Source organism: Gossypium arboreum, chromosome 13 (genome assembly GCF_025698485.1).
Source record: "Gossypium arboreum isolate Shixiya-1 chromosome 13, ASM2569848v2, whole genome shotgun sequence".
Taxonomy (NCBI): domain Eukaryota; kingdom Viridiplantae; phylum Streptophyta; class Magnoliopsida; order Malvales; family Malvaceae; genus Gossypium; species Gossypium arboreum.
This window is the reverse complement of record NC_069082.1, coordinates 11740468-11764115: the sequence shown is the minus strand read 5'-3', so window position 1 is coordinate 11764115 and position 23648 is coordinate 11740468. Positions and strand designations below refer to the sequence as shown.

Here is a 23648-nt window from a genome sequence, read left to right as displayed (position 1 = left end):
AAGAAATTTTCATCTAAAGTCCAAAGGAATGATGTTTGAATATCAAATTTAGGTCTTTAAAAACTTTAGAGACTTATCCTTAAACCATGGGGTGTGCATCTTGACTATCCTTTTATCCATCCAATTAAGTTTGAATTTGTAGAACAACCTGATGAATTAAAATGGTTCTTATGGAACCTCACTCATCTTTACTACATTGCTATATAATTCTTGATTCCTAATCTTTATTATTACTTGACAAAGGCCATTAGAGGAAACATTGAACCCGAACATCAAAATTTCTTTACTTTTTTATGTTGGTTTCATCCTTTGACACAATGGTTAAATATGATTAATCAATATTATCAAGAGAATAAGGGAAATTCCATGATCATTATCTTTTATAAACCCTAGTATCTTGTTCAATGTGGAAGATCAACTCAGTTAGAATCCTTTCCTACTGCATGGATTCACAAGGTCCTTGATGATGATATTAGAAGATCTGACTACCATTATAGGAGTATACAAAAATTCCTTTGCCAACTCAATAGAATCATTCCATTTGAGATATGGCCTCCTTCTGATATCAATGCTCCTTAGGGCAATGGTCGATAAAGTATAAACTTTATCATAAAGAAATCTTAAAAGTTATTTAAGGCTATTACGAAAATATCCCAAATCCTTCAAAATGGTCTCAAAAGTACTCGTGGTATTATAGTCAAATCAATCTTTCCAAGGTGAACACTTATCAAGAAAAAGAAGATAATGAGGATATGGATGAAGAAATGGACATGATTGAAAATTGTGAAGATTCCATGGACAGTGCACAATATCCCCACTCAAATGCTAACAGCTGAAAAGATTATGCTTATACTTAGCTACTTTATGTCAATAGCTTTAATAATAATGTTTGTATTAGTAGTGGTTGTACTACTTTAAGTACTATTAGTTTTATGCTTTATACTATTTGCTATTTTGTTGTATTACATCTCCTTTAGCTATAAAAGGAAGATGTTATCAGCTTTTAAGAAATCAAGTCTTCTTCTAATAAGATATCAGTGTGTTATATTATCCATGGCTTTCTAAATTCTCTCTTTTTCTAAATCTTCTTCTTCTCAAAAGTCCAAGAACGAGTTAACAATGAATTGCAATATAGTATGCTTTGTGCTTGCCATATAATGGATCCTACACATCGAAATATTGAAATTCGATCAATGATGACAATATTGTTGAGGATAATATATGCCTCTTGAATTAAGCATTTGTAGCTAAAAGGCGATCTTGTTTGAATGACCTAAGAGGAGAGGTTTGTGCTTTGATATAGCATACTTGTTACAAATTCTTTTTCTTGCAGTCCTGTGTTTATCCTCTCCGTATGTGGGTGATTTTGGTGGAGATTCTTCTAAGACTAGTCTCTTACCAAGTTTCTTTTTCGTCGTATGTTTCACTTTCACTAGCTACTTAAGATCCTTTTCTTCTTTTCTCACTTTTGCCTTTTGATTTCGAAAATTTCATATGTACTTTGGCTTAGTACGTTTGGAAATTCGGAAAAGTAATTCGACTCCTTCCGCAGAAAGTGAGCTTCTTTGTCGTATTGAGGGAAACAACTCAATTTTTTCTGTTCTTTGAACTGGTTCAGGATTACTTCGACTTCGAGGCGGTCAGACACTGGGTGTCAATTTGTTACTTTAGATTGATTCAATGAGGCATTGAGTGTCAATTTACTTTGATTTAGCATGAGACACTAGGTGTCAACTTATTACTTCGAATTATCCGATAAGGTACTGGATACCAAACTGGTGTATTTTGGTTGGATCAGTGTATCCGTACGAGTCCGAGTCGTGTTAATAAAGGTAATTAAATGAAGTGATATTATGAATGGTATTAGATAATACCGAATGTGAAATAGAAATGAGACATATAAATTGTGTATCATATCGTGAAAAATTATTTGAAATAGCAAATTATGAGAATTGATGTAGTTGAAAGATAGTCAATATTCTCCAAGTCCTCATATTGCTCAAGAACTTCTTAATTTTCCATCTGAAAACCTGTCCTTAAAACATGTACAACAATTCTTAGGGATTGTTAATTACCTTAGAGATTTTATTCCTAAAGTTTCTAAGTATATTAACCCATTGAGAAAAATGCTTAAGAAAGAAACCCCTCATAATCATCCTCTCATACAAAAGCTGTTCAAAGATTAAAAGAATTGACACAAAATTTGCCACCACTCCAAATTCCTTCTGATGGGAAAAGGATCTTATAGACAGATGCTAGTGACAAATATTGGAGTGCAATATTATTTGAAGAAAGGAATGGCAAGAGACACCTCTGTGGTTATAAAAGTAGAAGATTCTCAGAAGCAGAAATTTATTACCACTCCATTTTCAAGGAAATTTTGGCAGTAAAAAAAGGTATTACAAAATTTAAATTTCATCTTATGGGATATCATTTTCTTATTGAGATGGACATGTCCTTTTTTCCCCCAAATGCTCGAATTTAAACAAAAAGTAGTCCCTCACCCTCAACTTCTTCGACGGGCTGAATGGCTCTCACAATTCAAATTTGACACCAAGCACATAAAAGGAAAGGAAAATGTTCTTGCTGATTTCCTTTCTAGGCCCAAAACTGAAGTTTTTGCTTACAAAAGAGTTTTTTGGCCCAGACTATCATGATGTATAGGCCATCCTCTTTATCTTCTATTTTTCCTACATCCCATCCTGTTGCTCCAAACTTCAATCCAGAATTCCCACTAGAAGTCATGACCCTTATTGAGCAAAGAAATTTTCATCTAAAGTCCAAAGGAATGATGTTTGAATATCAAATTTAGGTCTTTAAAAACTTTAGAGACTTATCCTTAAACCATGGGGTGTGCATCTTGACTATCCTTTTATCCATCCAATTAAGTTTGAATTTGTAGAACAACCTGATGAATTAAAATGGTTCTTATGGAACCTCACTCATCTTTACTACATTGCTATATAATTCTTGATTCCTAATCTTTATTATTACTTGACAAAGGCCATTAGAGGAAACATTGAACCCGAACATCAAAATTTCTTTACTTTTTTATGTTGGTTTCATCCTTTGACACAATGGTTAAATATGATTAATCAATATTATCAAGAGAATAAGGAAATTCCATGATCATTATCTTTTATAAACCCTAGTATCTTGTTCAATGTGGAAGATCAACTCGCTTAGAATCCTTTCCCATCGCATGGATTCACAAGGTCCTTGATGATGATATTAGAAGATCGACTACCATTATAGGAGTATACAAAATTCCTTTGCCAACTCAATAGAATCATTCCATTTGAGATATGGCCTCCTTCTGATATCAATGCTCCTTAGGGCAATGGTCGATAAAGTATAAACTTTATCATAAAGAAATCTTAAAAGTTATTTAAGGCTATTACGAAAATATCCCAAATCCTTCAAAATGGTCTCAAAAGTACTGTGGTATTATAGTCAAATCAATCTTTCCAAGGTGAACACTTATCAAGAAAAAGAAGATAATGAGGATATGGATGAAGAAATGGACATGATTGAAAATTGTGAAGATTCCATGGACAAGGCACAATATCCCCACTCAAATGCTAACAAATTGAAAAGATTATGCTTATACTTAGCTACTTTATGTCAATAGCTTTAATAATAATGTTTGTATTAGTAGTGGTTGTACTACTTTAAGTACTATTAGTTTTATGCTTTATACTATTTGCTATTTTGTTGTATTACATCTCCTTTAGCTATAAAAGGAAGATGTTATCAGCTTTTAAGAAATCAAGTCTTCTTCTAATAAGATATCAGTGTGTTATATTATCCATGGCTTTCTAAATTCTCTCTTTTTCTAAATCTTCTTCTTCTCAAAAGTCCAGTAAACGAGTTAACAATGAATTGCAATATAGTATGCTTTGTGCTTGCCATATAATGGATCCTACACATCAGAAATATTGAAATTCTGATCAATGATGACAATATTGCTGAGGATAATATATGCCTCTTGAATTAAGCATTTGTAGCTAAAAGGCAGTACTTGTTTGAATGACCTAAGAGGAGAGGTTTGTGCTTTGATATAGCATACTTGTTACAAATTCTTTTTTCTTGCAGTCCCTGTGTTTATCCTCTCCCGTATGTGGGTGATTTTGGTGGAGATTCTTCTAAGACTAGTCTCTTACCAAGTTTCTTTTTCGTCTGGTATGTTTCACTTTCACTAGCTACTTCAGTATCCTTTTTCTTCTTTTTCTCAGCTTCTTGCCTTTTGATTTCCAGAAAAATTTCATATGTACTCGGCTTAGTACGTTTTGGAAATTCTGGAAAAGTAATTCGTACTCCTTCTGCAGAAAGTGAGCTTCTTTGTCGTATTGAGGGAAACAACTCAATTTTTTCTGTTCTTTGAACTGGTTCAGGATTACTTCGACTTCGAGGCGGTCAGACACTGGGTGTCAATTTGTTACTTTAGATTGATTCAATGAGGCATTGAGTGTCAATTTACTTTGATTTAGCATGAGACACTAGGTGTCAACTTATTACTTCGAATTATCCGATAAGGTACTGGATACCAAACTGGTGTATTTTGGTTGGATCAGTGTATCCGTACGAGTCCGAGTCGTGTTAATAAAGGTAATTAAATGAAGTGATATTATGAATGGTATTAGATAATACCGAATGTGAAATAGAAATGAGACATATAAATTGTGTATCATATCGTGAAAAATTATTTGAAATAGCAAATTATGAGAATTGCGTATGTTATGATTAATTTGTTTATGGATTGATTAATTGAATGGTTATTGTTATTGTATGATTAAATGTGCATATTATATTACCTTACTTTTAAATATTCGGATTATAGAAATACCACTGAGTTTGTACTTAGCATACAGTTTTGTTTTTTGTGCACAGGTTAGGTATTTAAGGTTTGACTGCCGATTCAACATCCAACAACGGTCCCAAACTCAAACGTGGTAATGTTATTCATTTTTGTGTCGGTATGTACCTAGGGCGTCTAATTGTTAACTATTTTGTGGATTGACTGTAAATAAGATTATAAGTTCATATTTGTTGGTTATATATATGAGTATGTGTTATATTAAGGCTATAATTTGACATGTTTTAAATTATTGCATAAATGAACATGATAAAGGCAAAATTAGGTTGAATTTGGTATCTTTACAAATTTGATTTGAATGATGTTTAAATTAATATGTTTTGATAATATGATTGTGGTACCTATGAGGGTACATTGGTTAGACATTTAGGTTGATTATTTTAACATGTTTTGAAGATATTTGATTTTGTTTTAAATTGGTTGAACAATTGATTTTGAGTTGTTTGGTATTCATGATTGTAGGGAATGATAAACTTGATGTTTAAGGTTCGTTTTGAGTCCACACGGCCAGACACACGGGCGTGTGACTGGACCGTGTAAGACACGCAACTAACACATAGGCGTATGGTTTGGCTATGTGTCCCCTGCAATTTTAAAATTTCAAAACAGAATGCTCAAGTATTTTCACACGGGCAGAGACATGGGTGTGTGACACACGGCCTAGCATATGGGCATATGACTTGGCCGTGTGACCCCTGCACCTTAATATTGCAAGTTAGTATGCTCACACGGTCTAGCACACGGGCGTGTGGCTTGGCCGTGTGACTCAAGTCAGTAAGCACCTAAATTTGGACACGGCTGTGTGCCCCTATTTCTAATGTTCACATGGCCTGAGACACAGTTATGTCTCTTGACCGTGTGAGCCACACGACCTGGTCACACGGGCGTGTGTCCCCAATTTCATTGAAAATTTTTTATGTTTTCCGAAAAATTTTCTGAGTACCTAGTTTAGTTCCGATTTGTTTCTAACATATATTTTGGGCCTCGAGGGCTCATATAAGGGACAATATGATTGATTTATGACATGCATGTTAAATAATATGTAATGTCTGTTTTTTATCTGAAAAGTCTGGTAATGCTCTGTAACATTGTCCGGCGATGGATAAAGGTTAGAGGTGTTACAAGTAATGATGACAGTCTATCATTAATTGGTATTGTATAAAGATCATAAACTATTATTATATTAAATACTAATGTTCAAATTTTATTATTAGTCACTATACTACTTAATAAGTTATAGATTTACTCCTTGTACTTTAATTTAATTGTTTTTAATTTTTATATTTTTGAATTTTGAAATTTCAATCATGATCAAATGATAGTCATTAAATATTGATATAATGATAAATTTAATCCTTAACATTTATACTTTTTATCAATTTGGTCTTTATTTTTTTTAAGCTTAATTTGACCCTTAACATTTTAAAAAGAGTTGAGTTTGACAATTAACCTTAAAGAGTTGAATTGCTATATTTTAGCAAAAATACTGACTAAAATGTTAAAATTTTAAAATGACAGCCTGTATGACAATCCACATGTATTTCTTGCTATTATTTTTATTTTATATTTTAAATTTATTCGTGACATAGCATATAAGACAAATAGTGACATGTCAGCATGAGGTACATATGATTTGTCACGCGGGTTGCCACATCAACATTGTTAAATAAATTAATGTTTTAGTAATCATTTCTATTAAAACAACAATTTGACTTTTCTTTGAAAGTTAATAGTCAAATTTAGCTCAAAAAAATAACAATGGCCGAACTAATAAAAAGAGTGAATGTTGAGAGCTACACTTGTCATTATGTCTTAAATTTTACCAATTTCAGAATTTTATATAATAGACTTATTATGACATATGCAATATTATATCAACTTAAAATATAAGAAAAACAAAATCAAAATTAAAAATATTTAAAATTTCAGTTATTTTAAAAATCGTTAAAATTAATTGAATTGAGTTATTTTTAGAAAAGAATCGATTGTATTAAAAAAGATTTACAAAATTTCAAATAATAAAATTAATGATAATGGCATCAAAAGATGAGGTATGATGATCAGCTGTCCTACAAGATTTGATAATGGCATCAAAAGATGTTTACAAAATGATTTTACATGTAGGAGGAAAGTGATAGTTGATCAATGATCCTTAAAGCTTTTTGGGTTTTAAAAATTAAACAAACAAACAAACAAAAGTTACTTTAAAGATTATATATATTGCTTACTTTCCTTCATCACTAGCAGCAGTGGCTGAAACATAATAAGCAACAGAAAACAGCCCATGTACGAAACACAAAATTCCTCCAATCGAAAGGAAATGGTGGTGCGTCAACCCACACGAACCCTTGGATTTGTTGTTTGATAATATCCCAATCACCAGCGCCGACAATCCAACGGCTAATATTATCCTGAAAAACCCCCAAAAATTACATCAACTATCCACATTAGAAACAATTTTACAACTACTGTTAATCTTAATCAAACACAAAGATGCTTCTACTGCTTTATTTTTGCAGGGCATGGTTAATTGGGCGTTTTGGGTTGGTTTTGGGTTAGGTTAATTTGAGTTTTAATATTTTTGATCATTACCGTATAGATTATTTTAAGTTCGAGTTATTTCGAATTTAGATAATTTAAGTTTATTCTTTAACTAGTTTAAGGTTTGGATATTTCAAGTTTAGTCATCAAGGTTTTTTAAGTTTAGATTAATTTGTTTCGGTTTAGATAATTTTGAATCTGAATCAATTTAGACTTAAATTATTTTGAGTCAGATCATTTATGGTTAGCTCATTTAAGTTTTCCCCTCAACTTCTTTTGAGTTGGGTAAATTTCGGCTTTGAGTCATTTAGTATTTGGGTCGTTCAAGTTTATAAACCGAGTATTTTAAGTAGGATTACTTAGGATTTGGACAATTCTAGTTTGATCGGATTGTTTCTCAGTTTGTCACTCAAGCTTTACTTGCTTGGATTATTTTGAGTTAAAAGGTTGAAAATTGAAAAAAGTTCGGATGAGTTAATGGAGAGGATGGGAATCGAAAAAATATAAAATGCGTAGACATACCAAGTGAAAATGAGACATGCGACAGAGAGTTGCCTGTTAGTGGAAGAGCTCTGAAACTCTTCTTGAGAACAAACACACATGCACCCGCCAAGCAGGTTAGCAAGTACGTGGGCTAGTGTCAGCAACGCTGCTGCACCCAACGCTAGCTTGAAAGCATCATGGCTCGGGTCTCTGCACTCAAATATCCACAGCCGCAGGTGCTTAACCTGTCAAAATCACAAACCAACCAAAAAACAGTATAAAAAATCCCCCTCAAATATTGCCCATGGAATCAAAATGCAGCAGTTACTTTCAAGCCACCTTGTTTTGTGCAGCTTCAGCTTGGATGCCAAGTATCCCTGCTCCAACATCCATGCCCACAATCAAAAGACAAACCAAAACACCTGCAACTTTAACCATTTTTTTTTTTTTGGTTCTTTAGTTTATTATGAGAGAGCACTTGAAGATAGCCAAATGGCAAGTTTGGTTGATTCGAAGGTGGGGGAGAAAGGGTTAAGCAGAGATATAAAGAGTGGTAAAGTTATCTAAAAGCATGTCAAAATGGGGATTAGCTGGTAATGGTATATGAAAGCCAAAAAAGTTTCTTTTGTCAAATACAGTGCTATGCTTTTTAGTGTTGCCTTTTTGCTTTGTCTTCTTTTAAATTTCTTACTTGTGTCTTGGATTCCTTTGATGGGGGGAAGAAAGAAAAGTAGGATATAAATCAGCTCATACAGGACAGTGCCTTGGGCATCTATCAATGTCCCCCCGCCCCCCCCTTAATGTGTTCTTTGAATTTTTGACATTTTTCAAAGATCTTGTTCATCCTGTCAGAAAAAAGAAAAAAAGGAAAATGATATGATAATGGGATTTTAAATTTATTGTATGCCATGAGGAATCGCTGATGGGAGAAACAATGTTCCTTGTTTATGATGCTAATTTTGTAATAAAAATCAAAAGCACGGGCCTTTACATCAACTTGTACGTTTTGGTTCAGTTTAATCGAAGACATTTTACAAGTTAAAAGTGATGTCAGGATATCGCTCCTCACTCAAAGGTTTATTGTCTTCAATGGTACATTGCAACTAAATGTCACGATTCATTTTCACCTGCAACGTATTGCGTCGGCTTTTAACCATTAAAGTTCAGTGTTTTGTCCACTAAAAGAACCCCTCACATATTTAAAAGTGATGTGAGCACATATTACAAAACCAAGTTTTAATACATAACTCATATGGGATTCGCTCCTTGGGAGCTTTTCAAGTACTTATAGCATCAACATGATGGTTGCAGTGTGGCACGTTTAGGAGGGAAAAGGTGAGATGGTTAGAATAATTGGACGTGATCCATCAATCATCAATTTATATATATATATATATATATAACATATAAACATATTAGCTGATGAAGAACTTGTGTTTTACTACAATAAAGCTCATGTTTCAGTTAAAGGAAAAAGTGGTATATGTGGGACCCCTGAGGAAGAAATAGGTAAAATATGATGGTGAGTTTGAGCTCAAAATCGGTGGAGCTCGGCTGTACCCCATATTTCAAGCCTTTGTTCACTGTATGCCTATTACCACATCTAGTTAATAAACAGTTTCACACTAGTCCAGCTATACTCGGGCAGCAAGGCTGCTAACATTTGGGTGGAACTAAAGCCCTTGTTTGTAAACAGCCTCACCAAAAGCCTAATTATATCTATTATTTAAAAATATATATATTTATTAAAAATTAAATTTTTATTATAAATAGGGATGATATTTAATTCATTTGAATGATATAAAAATTCTTTTATTATTTCTCTATCTACTACTATTTTCGATTATTCTATAAAGAACTATTGTAATTTTTTTATAGAAATTAATTTTTATTATATTTTACTCATAGCTTGATAAGTTATTTTTGTCGATGCAAAATTAAATACTCATTGAGTTTTATGTTAAACAAAACACGTTAGCAAACAAAATAAATTAAATATAAATAAACACATATAAAGTAAGGATAGAATAATTTATATTTAATTTATCAAATACTGAAAAAATAATTAAAATTAAAATCAAATAAGAGTTTAAATCAGGAGGAGGAATAGAGATTTTACGAAATGTCACCAGAATGTTCACGAAGAAGATAATGAAAAGTTTTAAGAGCAACAGAGTTTCGGTAAGAGAAAAATATCATAACCTTGAGGCCATGGGTTCAAATCCCGTTTGCGTAACATTTACATATTTTTGACAAAAAAAACTAGACTTGACCCTATTAATTAGTCATTTTTTCTTTTAGGGGAGTGTATATAAATACTTTCTTCAGTTCATGGCGATTTTATCAAATTTCACTACTAAACAGGACAACTTAGGCTAAAATATCTATAAAACCATTTAAGCCAAATTGGTTTAGGCATTTCTCATCGCCTATATCGTGCGATTAGGTTTTGGACCTGCACTTTTTGAACACAAGATAATATTACAAGCTTAGTTATACAATAATCTTTTAAGAGAGTTTACATATATAAATACATCTCACACTTAATATTTAACTAATGTGGGATCTAAGCTTTTACTTTTCCTCTACAATATTTTCAAGTAGCTTACTTTGATTATCAATTTCTCATTAATCACTCAATCATTTTGAGCATATAATATACCGTTATAAAGGTCTCATGGAGTAAAATATGAAACTATAATTTTATAATTCAATTCTCTACCTTTATCTACTAAGAATATGCCTCAGTTCCCATAAAAACAAATTTTCCAATGTTTTATTATATCTTCAAACTCTTTTGCATATTAAGCATAGTGGGCAAATAGAACCTTAAAAATAGTAACTTCATTTATGCCTTGGAGCCTTATCTGCTTGATTGATTTTTCTATTAAGTAATTATTCGTATTCCGTTCGTGTGTTAAAAAAATTTCTCATCAATAATTCAGAAGTTTTGCACTCTGTAGCCTTACAAGCAACATTCAGTAAAAAGAAGAGGCAACCAAAAGTTGGCTCCTAAGTTTTTCGGGCCTTTCCCAATAGTGGCCAATGTAGGCAAGGTAGCTTACAGGTTGCAGTTACCTCAAGGGTCCAAAGTGCACCCCACTTTTCATGTTTCTCAACTCAAGAGAGTTGTTGTGCATCTAGTTGAGTTGCCTATAGTTGCATCTGATGGATGTATGGTGAAAGAATCTGCTCGGATTTCAGACGGAAGTGGGTGAAGTGAGGGAATAGTGCAGTTACAAAATCGTTGGTTGATTGGACTAATGCTTTTTCTGAGGATGCTACTTGGGAGAATTTTCATGATCTTCGGATGAAGTGTCCTCCTTTTCATCCTTCAGGACATGGATCGACTGGTGCAGGGGAATTAATGAAACGAGGCGTTTTGGGGTGAAATTTGTTATAGTTGGTTGTAACGGCTTTTAACAACCTCATTCATTTCAGTTAAAGATAGAAGGAATGGAGGTGAAATCTCATTCTACCAGATTCGTTCACTTGTCGTCTCCAAATTCTCTCTTTTCTCTTCCTCTTTGAATTCTCTTCTTCTCAGTTTCTATCTTCTCTACTCTTTCAATTCTTCTTGTTTCAAAATAGTAAGTTGTATAGTGCAATTTTTTTCTTGTATTTGGTGAAATTTAACTTCAGCTTTAAATTGCAAATATTGATGAAGTAGAACTTTCTTTCTTATAAAGTTCGTTTGTAAAAGATGTAAAGTTAAAAGCTGTAGTATGTTTCGAGCCTTGTTCAGTGTATGCCTATTACCACATACAGTTACACACTGGTCCGGGTATACCCAGGCAGCAAGGCTGACCAACAGTTCCACCAAAAGCCATCTCTGCAACCGGCTTAATAGAATAGGTTAAAGTCACTGTTATTAAATACGGAACGACCCAGCAGTCGCACCAGTCGACCCATATTTTCAACAGACAAGATAATTTTCAACAGAACGTCTACAGAAAACCATATTCAAAATAACAATAAAAACTTACTATTTTCGAAGTCTCCGACTTCAGACATGGAGTACAATATAGCAAGAACTGCTAGCAACCCTACCGAGTTTTTTTTTACTCTATATCCATACATTTAAAGAAACCTAAGAAGAGGGCTTTAAACCTTAAACCCTCGACACTGTTGATAAAGGGAACAACTGCTTGACTAGACCGAAGTAATTAACAACGGTTTGCTTTTATGAAAACCATATAAACTTAGAGAAACTTAAGTTGGTATCCGCAACATTGCTGTGCTCTTCTATGAAACTTGCACCTCTAAGAAGTGACCTTCACTTGCTGAAGGTTCCGGTTGTTCGATGTTTTCATCATTGTGATCATCAGCTAGCTGAGTCCTATAATACGACGGCAAAACTCATTTCAGCGTTCATAAGTTTTGAGTTGACAATTTACAGTTTCATGGAACCATATGGAAAAGACAAAATTTTATACCTCTCTGTTCCTGAGCTTGCAGCTCCTTCAGCTGTTGAACCTGACATCTAAAAATCAAACATGGAAGGAATAATTACATGCAACAATAATTGGCTGTTTACAATAAACAGAAAATGCTTGAAATTGATTTAGATAGAGTCCTCCCTGTTTTATCCCCATTTTCTTTAAGTTACGTCAACATGATTTGGCTTTGCAGGTGAAACCTTTTGCTCAAGCAACTTTTTATTTTACAGGTTAAAAAGAAGAAGAAGAATAAGATTGCTGATATTAGCCTTCATTAGACCAGGGGAAAAATGACCAGCGGAAATATAATATACTCACTTTCAACTTTTCAATTCGTAGAATTGCGTCCATAACAAATTGCTGGTGGAGATCAGCTTCAGAAATTGTGAGGATCTTTGTCATATCAGGATTATAAGACCTGTTAAAGAGAAACATATAAGAAACTATACCAAGTTGTCACAAGCAATAGTCAAGATTCCCAGCTACAAGAAAATATTTAAAAAATTGATGACCTCATCTTGTTCTCGGCTTCATTTTTTTTCCAGTTGAGATCAGCGAGTTTTCTCTCAAGAGCCTAAGAAAAAAAGAGCAAAACTGGAAAGTTATGGGAACTATCATCGTTAGGGAGCAAAAGATCGGCAAGTGAGTCAGAGTTTGTTTTAACTCTATGCTGCACATGCATTGCGTTAACAGCAGATAAATCATGTGAAAAAATAGAAAGAACGACTGTGAGATAGAAATAAATTAAAGCATAAAAAAGAATGTGCATGTTTGGAGCAAAAGACATGATACCTTCCTAATTTATCCAGTACTTCTGCTTCGTACTTCAAACGCTTCAAGCTTTCGTACAAGACCTGTAAGCACAAGTAATAGAAGGCAAAATAGGAAGATAAAAACAATCTCGAAAATTGGGGCAAAGGAGAAAAAAGAGAGACAGAGATATAGACTACCGCTTCATTTTCAAGAGGTTACAGAAATCAATATGGGGATAACCAGAGGCCGAAACACAGACAAGGACAATGCAAACATATTAGTAAACCCTCAGCTTAGCTGTTTGTGAAAATTTCTTTATGAAACAAAAATAGCAAAGATCAAAAAGACACACTCTTTATGTTCATCATTATGGTCCAAGTAACGAAGAAAGATATCCTGGACCCTATAGAAGGCATAAGAAAAATGTTATCACAAGATGCATTTAAAACTTAAAAAACACAAGAACATAGAAAAAAATAACATTATTATCTATTAGAGATTCTTCATCAACCTTCCCTTGTGAGCAAAACTGGTAAATTGACCAGTAGGAGAAAACATCATGAGTCCAACATCTATATGATATAACATAGATAATTCAGCGGGCTGCTTGAGAACGCTTTCCCTACGTTTTACGTAAGTAATCCGCCGAGACCTAGAATTGCCACTTCTCTTCATCTTTTCAGCCATTATGAAAGGAAATTGAGTAATAAAATAGAATAGGAAGAAATTTTATTGTAGGTTACTAAGAGAAATGGAGTTTATAAAGATGAAAAGGGAAGCATATGCATTAAATTTTGGGGCCACTGAAGAAGGTAAAACAGGCATGGTGAAAAGTCCCTCAATCATAATCACTAAGGGGTTTTCTTAGGCACTGTAAAAACGCCGGAGAAAATTGTACCTATGCCAAATATAAATTTAAATGATATAAACCTAAAATTAGAATTTAACTAAAGCAAACATAAAATAATATTGTTGGAGTTTCAACACACTTTAACCGGGTAAAGTAAGAATTTCAAACAGAGCACCAGCAGCAACGTATTATACCCGGGTAAAATATGAAGGAAAAATGCTTGAAGTTCAAGCTTTTATCTACTGTCAAAAATGGAGAACAGAACTTAGAATTTTTAGAAGGCAAAGGAAGAATGAAGCATATGGAAGAAAATCTGATGATTTCATTCATTTGAAACATTGGCTTAAAGCCATTACATATACCAGTCATTTGGCTGGTCAAAAGATTAACAAATCCTTTACCTAAACACTACCTAACTCCACTAATTACATAGGGACTAGGTGATTTTGCTTGCAAACATAAACAAAGCTGGTGATAAGCTCTATCACCATCAAATTACATCAAACATAAACTAAACTTAGTTCAAAATGAACTAGATTACAAAAACATAGTTAAACGGTAACAAAATGTAACTGAGACGGAAAAGAAGCATCAACCCCTTCAGTTGCATGTATTTTACCCGGGTAACTTGTGTGTATGAATTCTTGCACATACTTTACCCGTATAACATAAGTGCATTAATTTTCACGTGCTTGAATATGCATGGGCTGCATGGGAACTAACTTCAACACTCCTCCTTAGTTTCCATGTTTGTAACACCTAGCTGCTTTCTCAGTTTTATAAACCTTGACACACCAAGGGCCTTTGTGAAGATATCAGCAACTTGTTCCTCTGAATTACAATGAATCAACTCCACCTCTCGAGCTTGTTCCATCTCCCTTATCACATGTAACTTGATGTTTGAAGTGCTTCGCTCGCCATAGAAGATGAGATTCTTTGCAATTGCAACAATGCAGACTTGTTGTCACAAAAGATCTCTGTTGCTTCCCTTTGATGTAGGTTAAGATCAGCTAGAATTTTTCTCAGCCATATGGCTTGATTTACAGCATTTGCAGCTACAACATATTCAGCTTCTGCTGTTGATTGAGCCACAATCGATTGTTTCTTTGAGCTCCAACAAAACATGGTTGAGCCAAGGGTAAAAGCATATCCAGAGGTGCTTTTCATATCATCACTTGAACCAGCCCAGTCACTATTGGTATAGCCTTTCAACTTCAAGGTTTCAGCTTTGTTGAATAACACGCCATAGTCAAGAGTGCCTTTGATGTACCTTAGCACTCTCTTTGCGACTTGAAAGTCTTGGACATTACAAAGAATGCATAAACCTTGATAACATACTCACAAGAAATAAGATATCCGCCTAGTTGTCATCAAATATAACAAGCGACCAACTAGGCTCCTGTAAGTAGACTCATTGATCGGTTCATGATCTCCTTGGCTTGATACTTCATTCCAACAAAGAATAGGAGTGCTTGTTGGCTTACAATTCTCCATCGAGAACTTGGACAAAACCTTCAAGGCAAATGTTCTCTGTCCCAAGAAGATTTTTCCTTCTATTTGGCGCACCTCTATTCCCAAAAAGTATGTCATTAGCCCCAAGTCAGACATTTCAAACATGTTCATCATTTTGGCTTTGAATTCAGCCAACATATTTTGATCTCCTCCAGTTACCAAAAGGTCATCGACATAGAAGGATACAATAAGCTGTATTTCAGCTTCATTCTTCTTGACATATAGTGTTGGCTCATTAACACTTCAGTTAAATCCCAAACTGACCAAGTAGTCATCAATTGAGCATACCAGCTCGGGAGCTGTTTTAGGCCATATAATGCCTTCTTAAGCTCAGACACCATTTGTTCTTTGCCAGACACAACAAATCCTTGTGGCTGATCAATGTAGATCTCTTCTTCAAGGAAGCCATTAAGAAATGCAGACTTCACATCAAGTCGGTAGATTTTCCATCGCTTTTGAGTCGCCAAGGCAATCGACAATCTAATGGTGTCTAGCCCGCCATTTGGTGCAAATGTTTCCGTGTAGTCCGCACCATATTTCGGTTGAATCCTTTGACTACAAGCCCGGCCTTCATTTGTTCAAGCTCCCATCAGCATTTTGCTTGGCTCGATAGACCCACTTTACTCCAATAACCTTCCTCTTGGCTGGTCTAGGAACCAATTCCCATGTCCGGTTCTTCTCAATCATGGCAATTTCATCAACCATTGCCTGTTTCCAGCCTTCATCAGCTTCAGCTTCTTCAAAACTGCATGGCTCCACTATGGCAACTTGAGCCCTTTCATAAATTTCAGCCAAAGGTCTAGTGCCTTTGACTGGCATGTCATCAATGTCCATATCAGGACTATTTTCTTCAGGCTCTGTTTGATCAACCACAAGTTCTTTAGAGACAGCTTCAGGTTCATTCTTGTCCCAATTCTAACAAGCCTTCTCATCAAACACTACATCTCTGCTCACTTGGATTTTGTTGGTTAAAGGATCCAGGATCCTATAACCCTTTTTACCATACTATACCGGTTAAAATACCAGAATGACCCTTTGGACAACTTGTCCCTCTTAACAGCTGGTACTTGGCTGTAGCATAGGCAACCAAAGACTTTCATATGAGCCAATGATGGCTTGAACCCGAACCAGGCTTCAAAAGGTGTCTTGTGAGCAAGTGCTTTGGTTGGAAGCCTATTCTGAATGTAGACAGCAGTGTTGACAGCTTCAGCCAACATGGTCTTAGGCAAATTCTTCTCAAACAATAAGCATCTGGTCATATCCATCAAACTCCTGTTCTTCCTTTCACTAACCCCATTTTGCTGGGGTGTGTAGACATTGGTTAGCTGGTGTTTGATGCCAGCATCTTTGCACAAAGATTGGAACTGAGCTGAAGTGTATTCAGTTCCATTATCTAACCTAATGGTCTTTATCTTGCAGCCTGTTTCTGTTTCGACTGCAGCTTTGAACTTTATAAACACTTGAGCAACCTTAGACTTATGCTTCAAAAAATAAACCCAGCAGTATCTCGTAAAATCATCAATGAAGAGAATAAAGTACTGTTGCCACTAAGTGACTCGATTCTCATGGGGCCACAAACATCGCAGTGCACTAGTTCCACTTGCTTGATGCTCTCCGGTGGTGTTTGCGGAAATGGAAGCCTAGCTTGCTTTCCCATCCGATGACTTCACAAACATCTTCATTCGAACTATCTTGGTGAAGTTTTCAACCATTTCCTTCTCGACCATCCGAGCCATAGACTTAAAGTTGGCATGCCCAAGCCTTTGGTGCCAAAGCTTGGAGTCTTCAGAAGAAACAGTATAGGCATTATCAAAGCCTTTATTCTAGTCCACAACAAAGCTCTTTTCTGTCATGGCTACTGACATGAGCATGGATCTACTTGGATCACTAATCTGACATTCATTTCCTTTGAACACCACTGTATAGCCTTTTTCAACTAATCGAGCTATACTTAACAGTGTTTCATCAATTTCGAACTAACAAAACATTTGAAATGATTTTGTTACCGTTGGAGTGTGAATAACCACATCTCCTTTCATTCGCTTTGATAAAGTGGCCATTGCCAACTTTAACTTGTGTTTTGACTTCATCTAAGGACTTGAAAATAGTCGATCTGGTGACATATGGTTGGTGCGAACACCGTCAAGGAGCCAACCATTTGAGTCTTTCTTACGAGCGGTTTGAGCAGAGACCGCAAAGACTGCTCCTCATTATCACCGCCTTCTTCACTACTCGAGCTTGACCTTGTGTTGTTGGTTTTGGCCAGGTCTGCCTTTTTCTTTGCAGACCCTTTCAACATGGCCTTTCTTTTTGCAGTGTTGACACACAGCATCTGGTCTGAACCAGCATTTGGCCTCTGGATGACCAGGCCTTTTGCAAAATCTGCAGAGTCGATCTCCTCCTCTTGCAGCATCAGGCTTAGGCCTGTTTTTCCAGTTCTTCTTGCCCTTATAGGAAGTGGTACTTGAGGTTGCTTTAGCTTTGGCTTGAAAAGCTCCCTCCTGGTGCTCCTCCATTCTACTGGCTCTCCTTTGTTCCTGAGCATAAAGAGCATTAATAAGCTCTGTTAGAGAGATGGTTGTCAGGTCTCTCGAATCCTCCAAGGATGAGATCTTTGCCTCATATCTTTCAGGCAATGTTGAGAGCACCTTCTCCACAATTCTTGCCTCATTGAACTGTTCTCCTAGCAATCTTATGCTGTTGACCACAGCCATTATCCTGTCTGAGTACTGCTTTACTGTCTCTTCTTCCTTCATCTTGAGATTTTCAAAATCTCTTCTCAAGTTTAGTAACTGTTGCTGCCTAGTTCTTTCAGTGCCTTGGAATTCCTCCTTGAGCTTGTCCCAGGCTTGCTTGGGAGTCTCACAAGCCATGATTATGGTGAAAATAACATCAGAAACACAGTTCTGAATACAGGACATGGCCTTGTGCCTTTTGGTCCTCTCATCTGCATGCTGACGAATCTGAGCCACAGTGGGGTTGGCCCTCAATGGAGCTGGCTCAGCATCTGTGTTGACAACTTCCCACAGATCGAAGGCCTGCAGGTAAGTCCTCATCTTAACCTGCCATATGTGGAACCCTTCACCGTTAAAGACTGGTGGTGCAGCAGGAGAAAAGCTTGATGAAGCCATTTAATTTTCAACAACAGGTCCTCTAAGATGAAAGCTCTTGATACCAATTGTTGGAGTTTCAACACACTTTAACCGGGTAAAGTAAGAATTTCAAACAGAGCACCAGCAGCAACGTATTATACCCGGGTAAAATATGAAGGAAAAATGCTTGAAGTTCAAGCTTTTATCTCTTATCAAGAATGGAGAATGAACTTAGAATTTTTAGAAGGCAAAGGAAGAATGAAGCATATGGAAGAAAATCTGATGATTTCATTCATTTGAAACATTGGCTTAAAGCCATTACATATACCGATCATTTGGTGGTCAAAAGATTAACAAATCCTTTACCTAAACACTACCTAACTCCACTAATTACATAGGGACTAGGTGATTTTGCTTGCAAACATAAACAAAGTCGGTGATCACTCTATCACCATCAAATTACATCAAACATAAACTAAACTTAGTTCAAAATGAACTAGATTACAAAACATAGTTAAACGGTAACAAAATGTAATCGAGACGGAAAAGAAGCATCAACCCCTTGATTGCATGTATTTTACCCGTAACTTGTGTGTATGAATTCTTGCACATACTTTACCCGTATAACATAAGTGCATTAATTTTCACGTGCTTGAATCTGCATGGGCTGCAGGGGAACTAACTTCAACAAATATCATTAGAATGGTTTGAGGCTTCGATGGGTGTTGTCCAAAAAAGCAGCAATTGCGTTTGCCAACTGAAACCAACAGATTGACATGCTCCGCGTGGCATTTCCGTAATGAAACCGTACAAATCGTAAAAGAAGATTCGTTCTTAACGAAACAAGTACAGTTCAGCAGTTCGAAGGAATCCATGTTCGGTATCAATGATTAAAGGCATGCAAGACATAATTTTCACCAAGAACTCCTATGACCACTTCGGTTTCGACAGTTCATTGTTCTAGAATGTCATTTCACATATCTCATCAACTCAGATAAACCTTCACCTAAAGATTGGACTTCCTCTTTACAACATTTGGCTAGTAACAGTTACATAGCGTTAAATAGCATTGAGAGAATCAAATTATGTAACCTCCTAGTTGAGTTGAGACCACTAATTAAAAACCATGTGTTACCAAATTAGCTCCATTATTAAGGACCTTAATTCTACATCAATATACTCATCTAAACAAACCATAGAATTTAATGAACAGGTATTTCATTAGTATAATAGTTTGTGCTATGACCATCCTATACTGGTGAAAGGACAAGCAGCAAACTGGAGAAGACCCATTATTCCAATGACTAAGATAATTCATTTTTTGAACATCAAAATCTAATTGTGACCATCTCCATCAAACACAATCATCCATCTTTTTCATTGAATGAGATAGTTGTTTAACGCCGTTGCACATATAAAAGTACCATAAATCAGAAAAATTAAACGGAAATTATTGAAACATGGAACAGAAATTATAATTAAAAAAAATACAGAAGATAAACACCAGAAAAAGGGAATATTTTCGGTAACTAACCCACCTACTGCAAATAATCAGAACAAGCGTTACACTTTGTCATTTCATAAAAAAGGAGCGTTAAAACTCACCATACCAGAAATCGAGGGAGAAAAGAAGAAAAAAATAGATGTGGGATCCACAGAACTCCAAACAGTTCATCAATACAACTTTAAAGTCGGATACCCTATTTCCAGATTCCTTGAGTACATGAACTTTGCCCAGGGAGTAATTGGGTAATAAGGATTTACCAATGGCAATTTATCATCAGGGGGATGTAGCTCAGATGGTAGAGCGCTCGCTTAGCATGCGAGAGGTACGGGGATCGATACCCCGGATCTCCATTTCTGTTAATGACTCCATTTTTGACATTTTATGGTTTTGTATTTTAATTTTGAAGTTGAAACATGTCAGGCTTTGTATTCTTTACAGGGTTATTATAATTTATTCTTTCTAATTTTATTTTTGGAATTTAGTCTTGTCTAGATTTTAAAATTTAGATCCAATTATTAATATTGATAATTTTTTAATTTAGGTCTAATTATTGACACCATTAATTTTTTTGATTAAATTTGTTAGTGTGACATTTTAAAATTACAAAAGAATGCTCACTTGGTAAGAATATAACTAAAAAAATGACATTATAATAAACGTGAATTTAACAAAATAATCTTACTAATAATATTAACTGTTGAACCTAAATTTTGAAATATAAAAATAAAAAAACTAAATTTTTAAAATAAAAATATTAAGACTAAATTCTAATTTCATCATAAAAAGAAAAAGAAAACCAACCGTTATACTACATGAGAATTTTTTTGTCAAAATAGTGTGTAATATAAATTAAGTTTTGGAATTTGAGTTGGTAACTTTTACTGTATATTTTTAAATTTTAGATTTTTAGTTTTGATATAAATTTAAATGGTAGTGGTTAAATTTGTTTGATTAAATTTTATTATTAATTATTAATTATTAATTTAATATTTCTTATTTTTTGAATTTTAAAATTTTAAGTTTGATTGCAACCCATCGACATTAATTTTTTTTTAAATTTTTGTCATAGTAATAATAGAACTCGATCAAAATATACTTATAAAAATATATGTTGCAAACAAATAAGATTTAGATTGAATTAATAAAGTTAAAGATTTAAACAAAACGAATTAAAATTTAATTTTTAATTTTAAAATTCTTAATTGCCATGCTTTTTAATTTTTAATCAATGTTCAGTCGAAACATTTAAATTTTATTCATTTTTTGAAAAAAGTTAATTTTCTATGCTTCTGTTGCGGTGCAGTTTTGGTGGAAAGTGGATACTGTTTTTGCTTATTTATTAATTGGTTCAAGGTTGGTAGCTTATTTTTTTTTTTTTAAGCTTTAGAATGTAAATATTTATCAATTTGAAGAAGTTTGTAAAAGATTGGTGTTTTTTTAATGCTTGTAAAATACTAGCCAGTTTTTCACCAAAATATATATATATATATATATATACTAGCCAGTTAATTCAAAGGTAATTTTCAATTGAGAATGGGTGACTTTCATATTATGGTAAGAAATTTATCTCTGACATGCCACTGCTTTTTGGTTTCAACTGCTGCAATCGATTCTTCTTATGCTTCCTTATGTTATGCCTGTGAAGGTCACATTGTTTATGTGCTACACATTCTGTCTACAAACACCCAACTTCCATCGCTTTCTGCTTCTTCAAATCAAAAATACAATCATTTTATAAAATATTAAGAATCCATTTCCGAAATGAGCCACACAATCGAGCATTACACAGGACAGAATAGAAAAGAAATTCACATACATGACATTACTTGAAGGTTACTTCCAAAGAAAGTAATCTCCTGAGGCTTAGAGTGCCAAAAGCACCACTAACATAAGGCCAAACCCGAATCCGAGGCATATCCGGAAGCTGTTCGTGTTAGCTGATGAAGGAAGTGGTTGTTGTGAAAGATCGCTGCGAGAAGATGAGGTTCCAGGCGATTCGATTGAAGGAACGACATCAGAAGATAGACTGCCAGGAGCTGCTTCCGGGGTTTCTGTTGGCAAGGGAGAAGTTTCGGGGGCCAGATACACGGATGGTGGGAGAGAAGGCGAGGTTTCTGGAGCTATTTCCGGGGTTTCCATTGGCATGGGAGAAGTTTCGGGAGCTGGATACACGGATGGTGGGAAAGAAGGCGAAGTTTCCGGAGCCAATTCCGGAGTTTCGGCTGGCGAGGGAGAAGTTTCCGGAGCTGGAGAGGCCGAGGGTGGGTCTGTAGGAGATGTTGCTATTGTGTCTATCTCAATTTGCATCCCTTCGCTACAATGTCCAGGCGTTCCACATATGAAGTACCGTTTCCCTGGGGAAGTGAGAGGTACAACTGTGTCGCCGTCCGTATAAGTTCGAATCGGGCTACTCGTCTGGCACGAATCATAGTCCGCCTTTGTAACTTCAACCAAATCGTGGTTCGGAGTATACTGAAAAACTGCAGATAAATAACCGGTATATCAACTCGAAGATCAATTTTAAAGCACCATAACAGCATGTAATACACAGATAGTTCCATGTGACTTACTCAGATTATCACCTACTGCGAATTTTTGTGATGCAGCCCAAGTTTGCAGGTCAGTGCTTGAATCCCAGCCTCCATTAGCACCTCCAACTGTGTAATTTGCTGCCATGGCTAACTGGACCAACATGGCAGTGGCAGCCAAACATACTAATGTCCTCGCCATTGCAATCGTAATTAAAATTGATTATGGAACAGATATGGAATATGATAGAATTGATTTGGGTTTGAATTAGGAACTGCATTATATATAGAGAGAACATTGATTAGTTTATTAATAATTTTACCAGTTGGATTTGGTTTAAGGAACATGAACACTAGCAAATGCCAGCTTCTTTCAAGATACCAAATCCACCCCCTTTTTTTTTTTTTTTTACAGAATTTGTTTCATAAGAGATTCATGTGGGTTGAATGTGAAACATGAAATATGGATTGAGTAGAATTGGGTGGAATGAAAAGAAATTTTAATGGAGAAAAATGATTCCATTTGAGTTAAAATAAATATCCAATTATATCTAAGAATGAAAAAAAGCTAAATCCTATAAAAGTTGAAGTGGCTTGAACCACAAATCACAAACAAAATCAGAAATATAATTTTAAGTGAAAAATTGTTTAATAAAATGGTAAAAGCACGGGTAGTAAGAGTCCATTTAAAAAGTGACCCTCAGCTCAATAATTAGGTGTAATGATTCTGAATTTAACTTTACAAAAAAAAAATATTTTAGTCATTCATTTAATTTTTTAAATTTGTATTTTTTATCAAATCATCTTGAAATGAATGAAAGAAAATTAACTTTTTTAACTTTACTGACATAACATACACGTGAATAGTCACGTGGATAACATGTCAGCATTTAATTATTTTTTAAATGTAACACCTCATACCTAACCCATCCACCGGATCCAGGTATAAAGCGTCACAAATGGACTTATTCTAAATTTTCACTTATTCTTAACTTTTCTAACTTAACTATTATAAGACAACCTAAATATGAACTTTTCTAATAGTAAAATTTAAATAATAATTCTTA

At 34.8% G+C, this 23648-nt stretch overlaps 3 protein-coding genes, 1 long non-coding RNA gene and 1 other non-coding gene across 7 annotated transcripts; 1 reads left to right on the top strand and 4 right to left on the bottom strand.

Annotated features, from left to right (window-relative positions):
- Positions 1 to 6930: 6930 nt before the first annotated feature.
- On the bottom strand, positions 6931 to 8470 carry LOC108463502 (protein VASCULATURE COMPLEXITY AND CONNECTIVITY-like). The gene is made up of 3 exons (XM_017763432.2): positions 8240 to 8470; positions 7940 to 8145; positions 6931 to 7287 (listed from the first exon to the last, which is right to left on the bottom strand). Exons 1-3 carry the CDS (start codon positions 8336 to 8338, stop codon positions 7101 to 7103), a joined length of 492 nt encoding a protein of 163 aa, XP_017618921.1. The 5' UTR covers positions 8339 to 8470; the 3' UTR covers positions 6931 to 7100.
- A 3455-nt stretch (positions 8471 to 11925) lies between these two features.
- Positions 11926 to 12737, bottom strand: LOC108462477 (uncharacterized). The gene is made up of 3 exons (XR_008277185.1): positions 12658 to 12737; positions 12337 to 12383; positions 11926 to 12239 (listed from the first exon to the last, which is right to left on the bottom strand). It is a non-coding gene; the product is annotated as an uncharacterized LOC108462477 (long non-coding RNA).
- A 4945-nt stretch (positions 12738 to 17682) lies between these two features.
- Positions 17683 to 18585, bottom strand: LOC108462476 (uncharacterized). The gene has a single exon (XM_017762419.2). The coding sequence runs from the start codon at positions 18583 to 18585 to the stop codon at positions 17683 to 17685; it is 903 nt and encodes a 300-aa protein (XP_017617908.2).
- A 1745-nt stretch (positions 18586 to 20330) lies between these two features.
- TRNAA-AGC (transfer RNA alanine (anticodon AGC)) lies at positions 20331 to 20403 on the top strand. The gene has a single exon. It is a non-coding gene; the product is annotated as a tRNA-Ala (tRNA).
- A 1170-nt stretch (positions 20404 to 21573) lies between these two features.
- LOC108463526 (uclacyanin 1-like) lies at positions 21574 to 22970 on the bottom strand. 3 transcript variants are annotated; one of them, XM_053024730.1, is made up of 3 exons: positions 22624 to 22970; positions 21870 to 22533; positions 21574 to 21761 (listed from the first exon to the last, which is right to left on the bottom strand). In XM_053024730.1, the coding sequence occupies exons 1-2, from the start codon at positions 22781 to 22783 to the stop codon at positions 21917 to 21919; spliced, it is 777 nt and encodes a 258-aa protein (XP_052880690.1). In that variant the 5' UTR covers positions 22784 to 22970; the 3' UTR covers positions 21574 to 21761; positions 21870 to 21916. The 3 variants fall into 3 exon arrangements, with proteins under 3 accessions (XP_052880690.1, XP_052880691.1, XP_017618943.1); XM_053024731.1 differs by having other exon boundaries at positions 21574 to 21755; XM_017763454.2 differs by lacking the exon at positions 21574 to 21761 and having other exon boundaries at positions 21784 to 22533.
- Positions 22971 to 23648: the final 678 nt, after the last annotated feature.